Here is a 17,108-nt window from a genome sequence, read left to right on the forward strand (position 1 = left end):
TCTATTCCAATGTAATTACATTATAAGGAGTTATCTTTTACCTTTTTTTTAATCTTTTACCTTCAAAGATTTCCAGGAAAATGCCTATATGCAAAGACGGTATGTAAAAAAAAACTGCTATGAAGACTAACACCCATTTTATAAGAAACAATCACATTTACTCATTTTTTTAAGTTAGTGTTAAATCATAAAAATGATTTTATCAGATGATTTCTGTACACACATTTCTGCCAAAAATGCCTACAGGAGTCCTCAACACCTCAAAAGACATATTCAAATGACTGCCAACATGAACATAAAGCACTAAAAAATCTGCTGATTCATCCACTCTCGGTACTTTAACAAATATTTATAAAAAGTAATGACAAAAATTTTATAATTTAGCAATGATATAGTAAATGTATTTACTGAGAAATACAAATACCCTTCTACAATCTCTATATTTTCTCTAATTAGTAACACTTCATCTTTCTAGAAATTTGAAATATAAATGGAAACCAGAAAGCAAGACAGACTTCGAAAAGCATAAACTTAAATAAAATGCCAATAAAGACTCTCTATTCCCATAAAGACTGAATAATTACAACACTTAAAAACCACCTTTTATACTTCATAGTCTTAAAAGGGATCTAGGCTATGTATATTATAATTACCAATGAAAATGAGGCCCAGAAAGGTAAATGAATTCAAGCTCCTAAGTTATTCTTTGCAAAAGAGGCAGTTGAAATTTAAACTAGCAGGGCGCCTGGGTGGCTCAGTCGTTAAGCATCTGCCTTTGGCTCGGGTCATGATCCCAGGGTGCTGGGATCGAGCCCCGCATCGGGCTCCCTGCTCCGCGGGAAGCCTGCTTCTCCCTCTCCCACTCCCCCTGCTTGTGTTCCCTCTCTCGCTGTGTCTCTGTCAAATAAATAAATAAAATCTTTAAAAAAAAAAAAAAGAAATTTAAACTAGCCACTGACTTAATAGTATATTAATTAAACTTTCCCAGTCAAGGTTGGTTACAAGAGTCGTCTAGGCAGTATAGTAGCTAAGAGCACATCCAGAGCCAGGACTGCCTGCATTCTCAAGGAGCAGTGTCAGTTTGGGCAAGTTCTAATGTCTGCACTTCCTTGCCTCATTAGTTTGTGAGGACGCAAAGAACTGAACTTCATAAAATCCTTCCAATAAGCTCAAGAATCTCAGATTCATAAGCAAAGTACAGAATAGTTTTCTCCTAAAATAATATCTAAATTTATTTTTTTGTTGGGAAACAAAATATTAGTTGGGGAAGTCTGCTTTTTTTAATTTTTCAAAAATCGCAACTTTTTTCAAATACTGTTTCCACATATGCTGTTAAAAAGAATTGGGAGAAGGGGTGCCTGGTGGCTCAGTCACAAGAGCATGAGGACTCTTGATCTTGGGGTTGTGAGTTTGAGCGCCACATTGAGAGATTACTTAAATAAGTAAACCAACTTTAAAAAAAAGAACTGGAGGGGCGCCTGGGTGGCTCAGTTGGTTAAGCAACTGCCTTCGGCTCAGGTCATGATCCTGGAGTCCCGGGATCGAGTCCCACATCGGGCTCCCTGCTCAGCAGGGAGTCTGCTTCTCCCTCTGACCCTCTTCCCTCTCGTGCTCTCTCTATCTCATTCTCTCTCTCAAATAAATAAATAAAATCTTTAAAAAAATAAAAATAAAAAAAAGAACTGGGGAAGATATAAGGCACAGAACGGTTCTCCTTCCTGTTTCATATAGTTATGATAGTGAGAAAGAAGAAATATGTATCAGATACATCCACATTCAGCTGAATTCAACCAATTATTGAGTTCTGAATATAGGCAGTGCAATAGGTTAAGTATAGCTGGTAGGTAATGTAAGTATAAAAATAAAGAGAACCAGATTTTAAATTCTTAAAAATGTTATAGCCTAGAAAAGACAAACACAAATGGATATTTCAATATGACACCATAAATTATGGTGATTTTTGAACCCAGAAGAACCTATGTAAAGTATCTTTGAGATCCTGGATATAGCAAAGCCACGCTTCCAATATTCTGGATTATCAAAAGGATAAAATAGAGCATTTGCCAAGTCTACAACAGAATCACCAAATTTGAGCTCCAAATTATTTTATATTGTTTAAAACCCTCACTTTTATGAAGAAGAATCAATCTGAAGTTCAGAGAAATGATTTGCAAGCAGTCTCTAGTAAAGCCAGTACTATAATATCAATTACTCTCAAACAGTTTTCTTTCCACATCTATCTGCATAAGAAATGGAAGTATAAATGACTCTATGAATTAAATATAGCCCTAGGCCCTTTACATATTCCATCTCATTTAATCACAACACTAAGATATTCTATTTTACGGGCAGAGAAACAACTTCTGAGAAGTTAAATTATAATTCCTTCTAGGTTAAGGTTAACTTTTCCTTGAGTTATTTTAGTGATGAATGTGTCTGGAAAAATAAGCAAGCTATTGTTCCAATGAAATCCTCAAGAAAAAAACATTTTACTCAGAAATAGTAACATAATATTTTTCTTATAAGCCACTCAGGAAATTGGTTTTTCTTTCCTTTGATTTAGTTTCCCAAGCATGATTTTTTTTCCCAACTTGTACCCTAGTTCAAATCTCTTCATTTCACACCTGTAACTATTCCTACCACTTCCTAATTGGTCTCCCAACTCCCAAAATTTCCTCTCTACTTTTGCCACATTGTCCTGTAACAAAGAATTTTCATCCTTCATCCAAAATACATTTAAGAATACCTAAGGGGTGCCTGGATGGCTCAGTCGGTAGAGCATGCAACTCTTGATCTTGGGGTTGTAAATTTGAGCCCCACATCGGGTGGAGAGATTACTTAAAAATAAAATCTTTTTTTGAAGATTTTATTTATTTATTTGACAGAGAGACACAGCGAGAGAGGGAACACAAGCAGGGGGAGTGGGAGAGGGAGAAGCAGGCTTCCCGCCAAGCAAGGAGCCCAATGCGGGGCTCGATCCCAGGACCCTGGGATCATGACCTGAGCCAAACGCAGCCGCTTAACGACTGAGCCACCCAGGCGCCCAAAAATAAAATCTTAAAAAAAAAAAAAAAAAAAAGTACCTAAAATAAGCATCAGGCACTGTACCAGGTGCTCTGGATAGAACCATGATCAGAAGAGACATGATTCCTGTTCTCAGGGAGCATAAACTCTAGCAGGAGAGATAAACAGTAAATAATACTCAAATTGTTACAAGGGCAATGAAGAACTTGGGAGTGCTAGCATTGTGTCTAACAAAGAAATCAGGGATAGTCGGCCTGTGAAAATGTTTGAGATAAAACCTGAATGTGATTAGGAGTTACAAAGAGAAGTTGGAGAGAGGCAAAAAAAAAAAAAAAAAAAACCTGATGCACAGACCTACACTGACAAAAATGCCAACATCTGTTATTGGCATGAAAAATCCCACTTTAGCCATTCTTATTTCTCAGTTCCAATGTGAATCCTCTGACCTAGGCAGGAAGTCTCCTGAATATGGTGGGCTCTATTCTTCCTGTTTCATTTAGGCTTTCTAAAAATTTCTCCTCCCCTCACCTGGGTGGCTCAGTCAGTTACGGCTCTGCCTTCAGCTCAGGTCATGATCCCAGGGTCCCACTCCCTGCTCAGTGGGGGAGGGGGGTCTGCTTCTCTCTCTCTCTCCCTCTGCCCCTCCTCCCTGTTTGTGTTCTCTCTCTCAAATAAATAAATCTTTTTAAAAATTTTCTCATCACTCACCTAACCCTAAACTCCAACCCCCTCCCCACCAAAACTTTAACCATTGACTACAATACTTGCCAGTTTTTATTTTTTTTTAAAGATTTTGTTTATTTGACAGAGAGAGACACAGCGAGAGAGGGAACACAAGCAGGGGGAGTGGGAGAGGGAGAAGCAGGCTCTCCGCCGAGCGGGGAGCCCGATGTGGGACTCGATCCCAGGACCCTGGGACCATGACCTGAACCGAAGGCAGACGCTTAACGACTGAGCCACCCAGGTGCCCCAATTTTTATTTTAATGTACTGTGTCACAAACACTTTACAGAAAAACTAAAGAACGGTGGAATCATCTTTTTACTCTTCTCATTAAAAACTAGCTATCTGGGGGCACCTGGCTGGCTTAGTCTGTAAAGAGCATGTGACTCTTAATCTCGGGGCAGTGAGTTCAAGCCCCACATTGGGCATGGAGCCTACTTTAAAAAAATAAAAACTGGGGAGGAACCATCACATTTCTTAATACGAGACAGGGCACCATGCTAACCATCAAAGTAAATGCTCAAAATGTGTTTTTTTAAACATCCATACATCCCTCTCATCTCCTCGGATGCCCAAAATTGTCCACATTTAGTTCCAAGGTCAATATAATCATGATTTTTCACAAATGCAAACTACCCATCATAAAAATGAATTCAACATGTGATTAGATCACTGTAAATCCATTAATATTACTAGAGAATATACTCCAAAGATTTTTACTAATAGAACAGTAGCTTCACTTACATATTAAAAACTATTATATGACCTTTTAGGTCAACCATTGACTGTGTGTGTGTGTGTGTGTGTGTGTGTGTGTGTGTATGTATGTTAAAAAACCATTAAAATGTAGATTTTGCAATGAAGTATTTGGCCTGGCATATCCTTTTGCAAGTTTCTGCAGCACTCATTTACAGATAGTTGCCACACATTTAACAGTTGGCCTAGTACATTCTGGCGTTCAGATCTGATATTGCTTCATAACAACAATAGATAATTACTAACTATTTCTAGTTCATTTGTACAGTCTGTCTGCCCACCCATGAAGTCAGGGGCTTTGTTTTACTCACTGCTCTTTACCCTGCACCTAGAATACTACCTGGCACAAAACAAAGGGGTTCTATGTACGCAGTAAACATTTAAAATACACTGTGTGCTGCTGGGACGTCTGGGAGACTCAGTCGGTTAAGCATCTGTCTTTGGTTCAGGTCATGATCCCAGGGTCCTGGGATCAAGTCCCACATCAGTCCCAAATCAGTCCCATCAGGCTCCTTGCTGGGTGGGGAGCCTGCTTCACCCTCGGCCTGCCACTCCCCCTGCTTGTGCCCTCTCTCTCTCTGACAAATAAATAAATAAAATCTTTAATCAAATAAAACAGATTGTGTGCCAAATACTCTACATATAATCCCCATAACAATCTTACAGGATAGTTAACTATTACTGACCCCTTTACAGATGAGAAACATGAATAGTAAGATGGTAAGTAATTTAAATAACTGTCCCATAGTCACCCAGTTTAAGTGAGAGCCAGAATTCAAACCACACATTGACTCAAATCAGTCTTAAAACAACTGCTCTCCCTACAATTTCTCCCTCCTTAACTTCAAAATTTCCACTTAACTTTGATAAAATGTTATGCATTTTTATACAGTAAATGCTTCTTAACAATGATTTAGGAGGGGCACCTGGGTGGCTCAGTCAGTTAAGCATCTGCCTTCTGCCTTCAGCTCAGGTCATGATCCCGGGGTCCTGGGATTGAGCCTGGCATTGGGCTCCCTGCTCGGTGGAGAGCCTGCTTCTCCCTCTCCCTCTGCTGCTCCCCTGCTTGTGCTGTCTCTCACTCTCTCACTCGCTGTCAAATAAATAAATAATATCTTTTAAAAAACAAACAAACAATGATTTAGGAAAAAAATCCTGTGGTGATTATCCATTTCAGATTTTTCATACCCAAACTCATTTATAAAAATATGTATACAGAAATTCACAATTTCAGAATTGTTCCAACATTTTTTAATAGACTTGTCCACAACCATTTAATAAATATTTATTATGCACCTCTGGATCTCCTCTAAATTGGTAAATTGTTTCTGTTTTGTTCTAAGACTTTACTTATTTGAGGGAGGGCACATGCATGTGAGCAGGGGGAGGGACAGAGGCAAGAGAAAAAGAATCTCAAGCAGACTCCACGCTCAGTGCAGAGCCCCACATACGGCTGGATCCCACAACCCTGAGATCATGATCTGGGCGGAAACCAGCAGTCAAGAGTAGGACACTTAACCGAATGAGCCACCCAGGCGCCCCATGTTTTGTTTTGTTTTTTTATGTAAACTCTATTCTCAACATGGGGCTTGAACTCATGAGCCCGAGATCGAGTCATAAGCTCTACCAACTGAGCCAGCCAGGCGCCCCTAAATAGGTAGTTCTTAACTTAGACCAAACTCTTGAAAATCTGATAGTTGTTGACATCTTCTCAGAGAAATCACATGAAATTTTGCATAGGATCTCACGGGCTTTATTGGAGTACACGGACCCAATAACTTTAAACTTACCAATACCAAATACAATGATCCAACCAAAGGCACTAATTCCTGGCCCCCAGTTTACAGCCTCCTTTATTTATATAAATGCTACTGTCGGTGTTTCAATTTAATTCTAATAATTAATTAAGTACTCACATATCCAAGGTACTGTGTTTAGATCTAAATGAGCTAAACTGTCCCTGCTCTCAAAAATACCACCGTACAACAAAAAGGATGAAGCAAGCATTCAAATAACATGGATTCTTCAGAGAAATTCATAGGACTCGAATAGAAATTCATTTGGACTTTAGAATACCTTCATGGTAAAACCTAACTCTTTTTCACAGTTAAGGAACTAAGGCTCAAAGATTTAACTTAAAATCATAATACAGGCAGCAATACAAAGATCTGAATTCAGATTGACTCAGATTACATGCTCTGTATACAGATGTAGAGATATTCTACATCCCACCACCTACAGAATAGAGCCATAAGCAGGGAGGAAAAGAACAAAAATACATCTATGGGAATTAAAAGGAAAAAGAAATTAAAGCCAGGATTTACTGTGGCATTCTGACAGGCTTTGAAAGGTGGCCTTAGTGAACGAAATCTGAAGAAATTATTGTCTAACAGGGTATGAATGAAAAGAAAAACAGGAAAAACTCATCCGCTTAATGAAAACATAGGAAGAATAGGGTCGCCTGGGTGGCTCAGTCGTTAAGCGTCTGCCTTCGGCTCGGGTCATGATCCCAGGGTCCTGGGATCGAGCCCCACATTGGGCTCCCTGCTCCGCAGGAAGCCTGCTTCTCCCTCTCCCACTCCCCCTGCTTGTGTTCCTGCTCTTGCTGTGTCTATCTCTGTCAAATAAATAAATAAAAATCTTAAAAAAAAAAAAACCATAGGAATTAAAAAAAAAGCAAATATTTTAGGTCATAAAAAGACTTTGCGGCTTCTTCCTTGCTCTCTCAAATCACTTGCTCTAAGGGGCAATAGCTGCTATGTTATGAGGACACACAAACAAACATTGACTTGGTGAGAAACTGAAGTATCCTGCCAAGAGCTACAATAGGTAAACCATTTTGGAAACACATTTCTAGCCCCAGTCAAGTCTTCAGATGACTGCAGTGCTAGCTAACTTTTTCACTGCAACCTCATGAAACCCTGAGCCAGAAACACCCAGCTAAGCCTATCCACTCCTGACTTTCAGAATTAACAAATGTCTGTTCCTTTAAGTTGCTAAATTTGAAAGAAATTTATTACACAGCAATAAATAGCTAATACAATTGGCAAAGTGTGAAATTTGACTTTGTTTACATTACAGTCAATGCAGTTTTGTGCTAGGAACTAGGGCAAAACCTAACCTTGGAATAAAAAGTCTCACAGTAATATGCAAGATGGATGAAGTGGGAGGCGTTTTTTCTTCCCATCTTCCACAATACCCAGTAAAGAGTTCAGCACACAGAAAATACCTGTGTTTGGTTAGCAAATCAACTTACACACAGGATTCTCTAATCGACTCAACATAGTAGTCTTAATTTTTCTTAAAGTAAAATGACCCCCTAGAATCTCTCCATAAATTCAATCCTGAAGTCTGTCAGTTTTTTCATGATTTTGTTTTGGGCACAGAGCCATGCCTTCCTTAACTGGGAGTTACAGGTCGTCAATGAAAACTGAGACCTACTAAAAGCTCTTTTCCCTCAAAAACTAATGATGTGAAGTATGGTGATTAACATAATAAAAAAAAAATTAAAAGCTCTTTTCCCTAAATTTAATCAAAATAAAAGGGTAGCCTAAAAGAATGATTTTAGAGACTATAGACAGCTGCTTCAGAATTGAAGAGGTTAAGTACTGAGTTTATCATGAAGTATGAGCAAAAATTACTTTACATAGTTGTATTGCCTCAACCATACAAATCCTTAATAAATCTTGATAACTTCAGCAACCAGCCTTCTGGCATTAATAGGATTTAGAAATTTGGCCTCCGTATTAGATCTCCCAAATCATACTACTAAGAAATTGGGCAATATAAGCCTGTTTTCCCAGCATCAGAGCAATGTCAGTTATACCTCAAAGTTTGCAACTCCTAAGACTGGGTTTCCAAATTTTGATCCACAAAATGGTAAGGGCCTGTGGCCTTTCCTGATCATCAAGTTTCGTACTATATGCCTTTCCCTATCACTGCATCCTTACACATGCACTTTTCACCTGACATCTGAGTTTACCCAGAAAGGCTGATAAAAGTGGCTAAAAGTGGTCTTGGCTTTTCAAAACAAGTCTTGGCTTCTATTCTAGTTGGGGCGGGGGGTGGAGGGGAGGAGAATATATGTGTATGTGTATATATATATATGTATATATATATGTGAGACAAGCACAAAAGAAATTATCAATTCACTTATACAGAAAAGGTAAGAATACTTTCAATGTATAAACTGATTCAATAGCTAGAATTTGTAAACTAAAACATTTTCAAAAATATTTTAAATTCTAAAATTCTATTCAAAAATTAATTAGTCTCAGAAATTAATTTTAAAAAGGTGGTAATTATTTTTTTAAAGGCGGTAATTTTTTAAAAAGTAGTTAAGCTTAAGTTTGAAGTAAAAAAAAAAAGTAGTTTATAGTGGTCTCGAGTAGCTAAATATCCCCCTAAAGAAAATAAATTACACAACAACATTAGGGTTTTCTAACTTTACCAAAATAAACACACTAATACCCTTACTCTGGTTTGAATAACTTTCTCATGGGGAAAATAATCAATGTTTTTGTACCAAGTGTCATTTATTCATTTCATAAATTAGTCTCTTTTCACCACACAACACTTCCAATACATGTTTGTAAACTGACACCTTGGATCATGAGCTTTAATACCTAAGCCTTTATATCTAAATGTTTCTTAAAAAGAAGCACTTATAGTTAAAATAAGACATTTCAACAAATTCTAAAGTATGTTAACTCAAAAGTATGATCTACTTTCAAAGTAAGAGAAAAACTGAATAGGCATTCTAAAAAAAAAACAGTAAATTCTAATAAAATCACTTTGATAGGAATGCCCCAAGTTTTTTAAAAGCACTTTAAAATCATGATATCCTTCCATCAGTCACAAAAATAAAAGCCTCCTACCATGAAATCAATTTATAAAATCCACACAGATTAGTGTAATCTGCAGGACAGTCCATAAGAACTATGAATCCTTTCCAAATTTAAAAGAACTCTTAAAAAAAAAAAAAACTTAAAGGCAACAAGGGGTCATTTAAGAATGAAGATTATTAAAATCACCATATCCAGTTTCACCCGTAAAGCTTTTTCATACAAGTGATAAATCTATTACCCTGAAACAGTAAAATGATTACAGTATTTTATAGTCTCTAATGTTTAAGAATTAAGAAAAGCAAGTGTGTTTGACTATCAAGTTTTAACCTTATTTGGACTTGTGGCACTGATATCTTACTCTGAAAGATGATGTAAAAGTTAGATATTCCAGTAAATATCTTAAAATATGCAATGAAGCCAAAACTCCACTTCCTGAAATATTACTTGACCAATAGTTCATCATCTCGTAAAGGGATGTAGCATAGATATTAACTCAAAAAAAAAAAAAAGAAAAATCCTGACACAGCTTGTTATTTAGGGTGAAGTATTCTAACTCTTGTGAAGTGGAAATAGCAGGGGGCTTGAGAACCTTTGTTCAGATCCAGCTCTATCCCACTTCCATTCTAGACTTGGGGTAGTCTTGAGTAAGTCTTGAGTAAGACACTCAACTTGCTTCATCTGTTAAATGGAAGTCAAAATTAATTCCTATATTGCACCAGAGTTCTGAGAATGGGAAAGACATTTAAACTATGCAGTGCTAAGCGTCTGTGTGCCCGCACACGCTAGGTAAATGGAAGAACTGTGGTAGATGCTAACGTTATAAACTGATGTCAACTTTCAAATATCTACTGGTACCAATGAAGGAGGATATAATAAAATGATAAATAACATATGCTTCATTTGTGGTTCACATCAATTTTAAATTGTCTTGAAGACTCTCCTTCCTGCCATGACTATACAGTTCAGCACAATTTCTCTAGGGTTTGTACAGTCTATTTTATCCCATCCAAAATATTTTCTTCACTAGATATTAAAGTAAATGTCAAACAGAACCTAATGCTGTATTTTCATAATATTTAGAGATTTGTATTCCTTATAACATTAAACATAAACCAAAGTTTTCTTTTTATTAGTTACCAATCAGAATTCCTAGAACTTTAGAATACTTAAACTTTTAAAGTCCAGTCAATACCGATGGTTAAAAGTCTGTTCATCGAAACACTGATAGTCAAAATAAATGCTAGAAGCAGCATAAAATTCATGACGTGGTTCTCTGTGTTTAAAAAAGTACATTAAAAACCAATTAGTTAAAATACAAAGTTTCCCAAAGTGATCAGAAGTAATGATAACAAATAAAACGTACTAATGCAATAAATTTTAATGTCTCGGAAAAAATGAAGTGTATTTTTGTCAGTATCCACGTTATTTCTAACAAGCTTTAGAAAAAAGCTAATTCCTTGAGATCTCTCCAATACATGACTTTAAATATTATCATCTAAAATTACGACATTCATGCTAAAACCTTATTATATGATTATAAACCACATGCTATCATGATGTACCTTCCAGACCGTATTTTATTACAATTCCAATTCTTTGATTCCGTAAAATTACCTTAAAGGACATCAATTCATTATTCTTTTCCACACTAATTTATACCTGTTTTAAACTTTCTCCCAGATTTGATCACACACACACACCAAAACAGAAGTTATTAAAATCACTTTGGAGAGTATCTTAATGACTACACAGGAGGAATTTTAGAAGCACTGATTAAATATAATAGACTAGTCTTTTCCTTAAGTAGTGAAAAGTGATAGTTGGGGGTCTCCTCCCTGAACAAGGAAGTTCTGTTAAATCCAGGCGAGACCAGCCATGTTGGAAAACACTTGTCAATTATAGTTCTGACAAGTGTTCGCGAACACGGTTGGATGAAGCTAACCCTGTATACCGAGGTGTGTACATCAAGGCTCTCTTAAGCTCCGCCAGAGGATCTGGGCCTACTTTGAGGTTTGTTTCTGAGTTAGAGCTGTCCGTAGGTCCGTAAAGAGTGCAGAGCCGAGGGGAAAGAGGGCGGGGAAAGGAGAGTTGGGGGGGAATTGGTTTTGAGAGTTGGAAGCGGCTTTCCGCAGCGAGAGGGGCGCGGCGACCAGGAGAGATTTCCGAGTTGAGAGCCTGGGGGAGGGGCCGAAGATTCGGGGAGCCGGGGGATCTCAGCAAAAAGTCCCCTTGGCCCCCTCTGAGGGGCACACGAGTGTAAAAAGAAGAAGGGAAGGGAAAACGCTTCAGTGCACTGACCTGTCCTCCGAGTCCATGCGGCTCAGGGGTTCCCCATCCGACGACATCTCCAAGCTGCCTCGCCGGCCCCCGGAGGTCGCGCTGCTTCCGCCTCCCCCGGTCCCGTAGCCCTCGTCGCCGCCACTAGAGACGACGCTGCTGCTACTGCTGCCGCCCCCGCCGCCGCCCTGGCTGCCCCGCGGTCCCTTGGGTTCCTCCAGGCCCTCCTTGCCGTCCCCATCCCCGCTGCTGCTGCTGGCGGCGCCGGGGCTCAGCGAGCGCGTCTCGTCGCTGCTGCTCCCGCCGCTGCTGCCCACCAGGCTCTCGGCGCTACTCTCCTCCTCGCCTCCGCCGCTGCTGCTGCTCTCGTCCTCCTCCTCCTCGTCCTCTTCTTCGTCCTCGTCCTCCCCGGCCTGGCTGGCGCTCTCGGGGCTCGGCTCCGACATCGTCTCCGCCTCGCCGCCCCCCACTCCGCCGCCGCCGCCCCCACCGCCGCCGCCGTTCAGCAGCAGCGCTGCCACCGCCTCGGCCTCGGCCTCCTCCTCCTCCTCCTCCTCTTCCTCCTCCTCCTCGGGGGGCTCAGCCCGGCCCCGCGCCGCCGGGCCAGGGCTGCCGGGGGGCAGAGGGCTCAGGCGAGAGAGCTCCTCCAGGTCGGCCATGTCGGTGATAGCGGCGGCCATGGCGGCGCCTGCTCCTCCTCCTCCTCCTCCCCGCCGCCGCCTCCCTCTCCTGACTCTAGCTCCTCGCCCCCTCCCAAACGCCCAAAACTCCAGCGACGCCGCTGCAGAGCAGGAGGAGGGCCCGCGAGCTGCGTCAGCCTGCACACGCGCTACGGAGCCCGCGCGGGGACAGGCGCGCGACTGCGCGCACTCACGCGGAGACGGTTGCGCGCCTGCGCGGCGGCACGAGGTAGCGCCTCCCCCGGGCCGCGGATTCCGCGCCCGCGCCCGCGCCCCCACCCGTGTCCCCGCCCGGCCCCCGCCCAGACCCGCCGAGTGCTCAGAGTTTCCTTGGGGCCTGCCCACGCCTTCCCCCGCCTCGCAGCCGCCGGAACACGCAGAACGAAAGCTTGAGTGCTAGCCGGGGATTTTAACAGCCCTCCGAGTTCTCACGATAAAGTCATTCATTCCGGGGATGTTTGGGGAGTGTCCCCCCGTGTACGGGCAATGAGCCAGGAATCGAACAAGTCCCTGGTCTTCTGAGAGCTTGCCATCTACGGGGAGAGATGATTAAAATGAATAAAAATAAATAATACAATGCAAGGTATTAAGTCCACACACGTAGCACAGAGCCACAAGTTTCAATCCAACCTTCGTTTGAATACCCCAAGAAACGGTTAAGTCAGTCTCAGAGCAAACGTGTCTTATGTTCAACATCTTCAAACTTTTTAGCTCATGAGTCCTCTAAATTCTGTACATCCTTGTACAGTTGAAAAAGACATCTGCATTTCTCTCCAGCATGTTATCAATATTTTGTAATTGTCACCCTTGTAAATATAGCCAATGAACTCTACCGCAGGGATTTAATACCCACCAATATCCACTTTTTAAAATACAATTTTTTATATTTGGTCAATTTCCATCCTTTATCTTCTGGAACCCATATTTACATTCCATATCCCCTCCAGAATTTTATCCTAATAATAGATTTTATATTTGAACTGTTTTATTGATCATCTGTTATCTATCCTTGTAAGAAAATGAAATAAATTGAAATTTAAAGGTCGTCTTTGAATTTCCTGTAATCACAGGAAAACTTGAAGTCTTATTTCAATTGATCAAAACATATTTTAAATAGTTATATAAGTGGGGCCCCTGGGTGGCTCTGTCCGTCAAGCCTCCGACTCTTATTTTCTGCTCAGGTCATGATCCCAGGGTCCTCAGATTGAGCCCCAGGTAGGGCTGTGTGCTCAGCAGGGTGTATGCTTGAGATTCTTTCTCTCCCTCCCCCTCTTACCCTGCCCACCCCTGCATGCACATTCTCCCTCTCTCTGTCTCTCTCTAAAACAATAAGTCTTTAAATACTTATATAAATATTAAACACAAAAGTAAATTTTTGTTGGAAATGCATCTTACAGAGATAGAACTGCTAGTTCCAACCAGTTTTTTGCTTGTTTGTTTTTCAAGTAGGCTCCACACTCAGCATGGAGCCCAAGGCAGGACTTGAACTCATGACCCTGAGATCAAGACCTGAGCTGAGATCAAGAGTTGGACCTTTTTATACTTGAGCTTTTTTTTTTAAAAGATTTTATTTATTTGACACAGAGAGGGAGAGAGCAAGCACAAGTAGGAGGAGGAGCAGAGGGAGAGGGGGTAGCAGGCTCCCCACTGAGCAAGGAGCCAGATGCGGGACTCGATCCCAGGACCCTGGGATGGTGACCTGAGCCGAAGGCAGCTCCTTAACCGACTAAGACACCCAGGCACCCCCAACTAGTTTATCGGTAGATGAGTAGAATGAGAACAATGAGAACAAGTTCAGTATCACTTCTATTCCTAGTTTTCAATGCATGGATGTACACAATGAGCAAACTTGTTCACATAAATAAGTAGATGAAAATGAATGGAGTTTTTAGTAATGCCACTTGATTCTTTGAACTCCTTCCAAATTATATGCCAAAAAAAAAATCACATAAAGAACTAACAAAAAAATACTTTTCATGATCTATCAGCTGACAACTCTGATTAGGTTCTCTTTCAACTTTGCAGAAAGCAAGTAACAGAAAACCGCCTGACTTCTAAAGGATGTGTTACCCATTCTCATTCACTAGTCAATTGTTCCTTTTTTGGCATCCTGGAGATTTTTTTTTTAAGATTTTATTTATTTATTTGTCGGAGAGAGAGAGAGAAACAGAGAAAGAGAGTACAGGCAGGGGGAGTGGCAGGCAGAGGGAGAAGCAGGCTCCTTGCTGAGCAAGGAGCCAGACACGGGACTTGATCCTAGGACCCCGGGATCATGACCCGAGCCAAAGGCAGATGCTTAAATCGACTGAGCCACCCAGACATCCCCATCCTGGGGATTTTTGCTTCCCCCCCAACCCACCCCTAAGATTTGGGATGGGGAAGAATCATGCTTTTCTTTTGTAAAGCAGGGGAGGGGTAATTGGGATAAAGAAGGCTGGAAAGAACTTTACACTCTGACCCCAGAGGTGAATCTTTAGGCAGATCACTTTTAGGGACAGCCACCTAAGGGAAGTGAGGATATGAGAACTGCTTACATTAAAACAGAGTGTCCTGGGGCGCCTGGGTGGCTCCGTCGTTAAGCATCTGCCTTCCGCTCAGGTCACGATCCCGGTGTCCTGGGATTGAGCCCCGCATCGGGCTCCCTGCTCGGCGGGAAGCCTGCTTCTCCCTCTCCCACTCCCCCTGCTTGTGTTCCCTCTCTCGCTGTGTCTCTCTCTGTCAAATAAATAAATAAAATCTTTAAAAAAAAGAATGTCCTGCTCATACACGTCTTGGAAAGTCTTCATAGACCATGAGTACCCAAGTATTCTATCCACTGCCTTAGGCCTTTGGACAGCTGTTATATGTTCCATATGTTGCCTCAAGGGAAAGCAACAATTGAAAAAATAATAGTATGGGGCATTATGGTTTACAGATACCTTTCTACACACATACCATGCAAATTACTAACCTCAAACATTTCAACCTCAAAGCCACTCTGAGATATACCAGGAATGCATTATCCTGTGTTGTAAAGTAAGTACTATCAGAGAGTTTAACTAAAAAGCATATATTAAGCGTATGTGCCAAGCACTGTATTAAACCCTGGAAATTAGGGTTAACATTTAGCTGAGCTAATCAAGGAAAGCATGAAGAATGTAGGATTTGAACAAATTTGTATAATAAGATACATAAGTACATTTAAGTTTAATTAATTTGAGCTGAATCTTGATGAGTGAATAGAATAGAATTCTGTGTGAGGGGGAATTCTAGGACTGAGAAGTAATAACATGGAAAGGCATAAAATTTTATTCATGACAGTGTTAATCAACCATGAGTAAGCAATCTAGAAAACTAAAAAAGTCCTAAAGATCAGGTTGCATAGGGCGCCTGGGTGGCTCAGTTGGTTAAGCAACTGCCTTCGGCTCGGGTCATGATCCTGGCGTCCCAGAATCGAGTCCCGCATCGGGCTCCCTGCTCGGCGAGGAGTCTGCTTCTCCCTCTGACCCTCCCCCCCATGTACTCTCTCTCTCTCATTCTCGCTCTCTCAAATAAATAAATAAATCTTTTAAAAAAAGATTAGATTGCATAAAATCTTGCATAAAAAACTTGACTTTGAAAGACAGCTGAGATATCTACTGAGATTTTTTTTAAAGGTGTGATGATATGATTGAAGGTAATTGTAAGGGGGCACCTGGGTGGCTCAGTCGTTAAGCATCTGCCTTCAGCTCAGCTCATGATCCCAGGGTCCTGGGATCGAGCCCCGCATCGGGCTCCCTGCTCCGCGGGAAGCCTGCTTCTCCCTCTCCCACTCCCCCTGCTTGTGTTCCCTCTCTCACTGTCTCTCTCTCTATCAAATAAATAAAAATTTTAAAAAAAAAAGGTAATTGTAAGGGTATCTAATGTATAGGACATAGGAAGAAAAGTGTGAAGAGAGTGAAAGTGAATGGGGATTAAACACATGCAAGTGGCAGGTATCAAAGCCACAAGTTCTCTTGCTCCCCCCATCTCCCTCCCCCTTTCCTCTAACCCCCGCCTCTACCTCTTCTCCCTTTCTCTCTCTAGACCTTGGTTCAGTTGCAGAAGTCATTACTCTGCATGTATCTCCTTAGAACAAGGCCACTCTCCTCCATAACCACAATGGGTAATGACGCAGAATGTCATTATCCCACTCACTGAAGTGTGTGGCTAAAGGACGGACTTGTGGATGATGGAGTTCTTTCAGGTGGCATCAGGTGAGAGGTGGGATGAAAACATGAACCCGCAAGAAGCAGGGTCTACCAACCAGTGCACATCCATAAACACCTCCATAAACTGTGACCCGTCTGTAGCTAGACACGTACTGAAATTAGCTTCTGGAAACTTTGATAACACCTTGACAGAGTAATTTTATGCTTACTGAATCTAATAATAAACAATTGGGGCTTATATGTTTGATGTCATCAGTTTATTCTAGTATCTGGTCATTCACCTTTCCTATATTTTGCAGAAGTATCAGTCCACTGGAAATTAAAAAAAAAAATACTGGTCCTTTACAGACTGAAAATCACTGTTGTAGAGTTCCCTCCTTCCCACCAGGAGAGTGCGTGATTCTATGCATAATTAGAAGTTACCTAATAACACATCACTGCGTAAGAACTATTTGATTGGGAACAGTATTCAAACTCATCGGCCACAGTACTAATGGGGGCAGATTAGCAATAATAACTTGAATTTCCCCTGCTTTTCTACCTACCAAGCCTGCTAACAGAGTAAGGACACCTCTAGCTTTCTGGGAGCCTCTGGGGTGGGAGGTCTCTTGTACATTCACACACCCCCTCTCT

General features: G+C 41.1%; 1 protein-coding gene across 1 annotated transcript in view; it reads right to left on the minus strand.

Annotated features, from left to right (window-relative positions):
- AEBP2 (AE binding protein 2) overlaps window positions 1–12,489 on the minus strand; it is a 68,797-nt gene extending 56,308 nt beyond the window's left edge. Inside the window, exon 1 of the mRNA XM_025879829.2 lies at window positions 11,648–12,489. Coding sequence (XP_025735614.1) covers window positions 11,648–12,306 — 659 coding nt within the window. The 5' untranslated portion in view covers window positions 12,307–12,489. The remainder of the gene's footprint in view (window positions 1–11,647) is intronic.
- Between the last annotated feature and the right edge of the window lie 4,619 nt (window positions 12,490–17,108).

This window comes from Callorhinus ursinus, unplaced genomic scaffold (genome assembly GCF_003265705.2).
Source record: "Callorhinus ursinus isolate GAN/ISIS: 27379988/994484 unplaced genomic scaffold, GSC_fseal_2.0 scaffold27, whole genome shotgun sequence".
NCBI classification, from domain to species: Eukaryota; Metazoa; Chordata; class Mammalia; order Carnivora; family Otariidae; genus Callorhinus; species Callorhinus ursinus.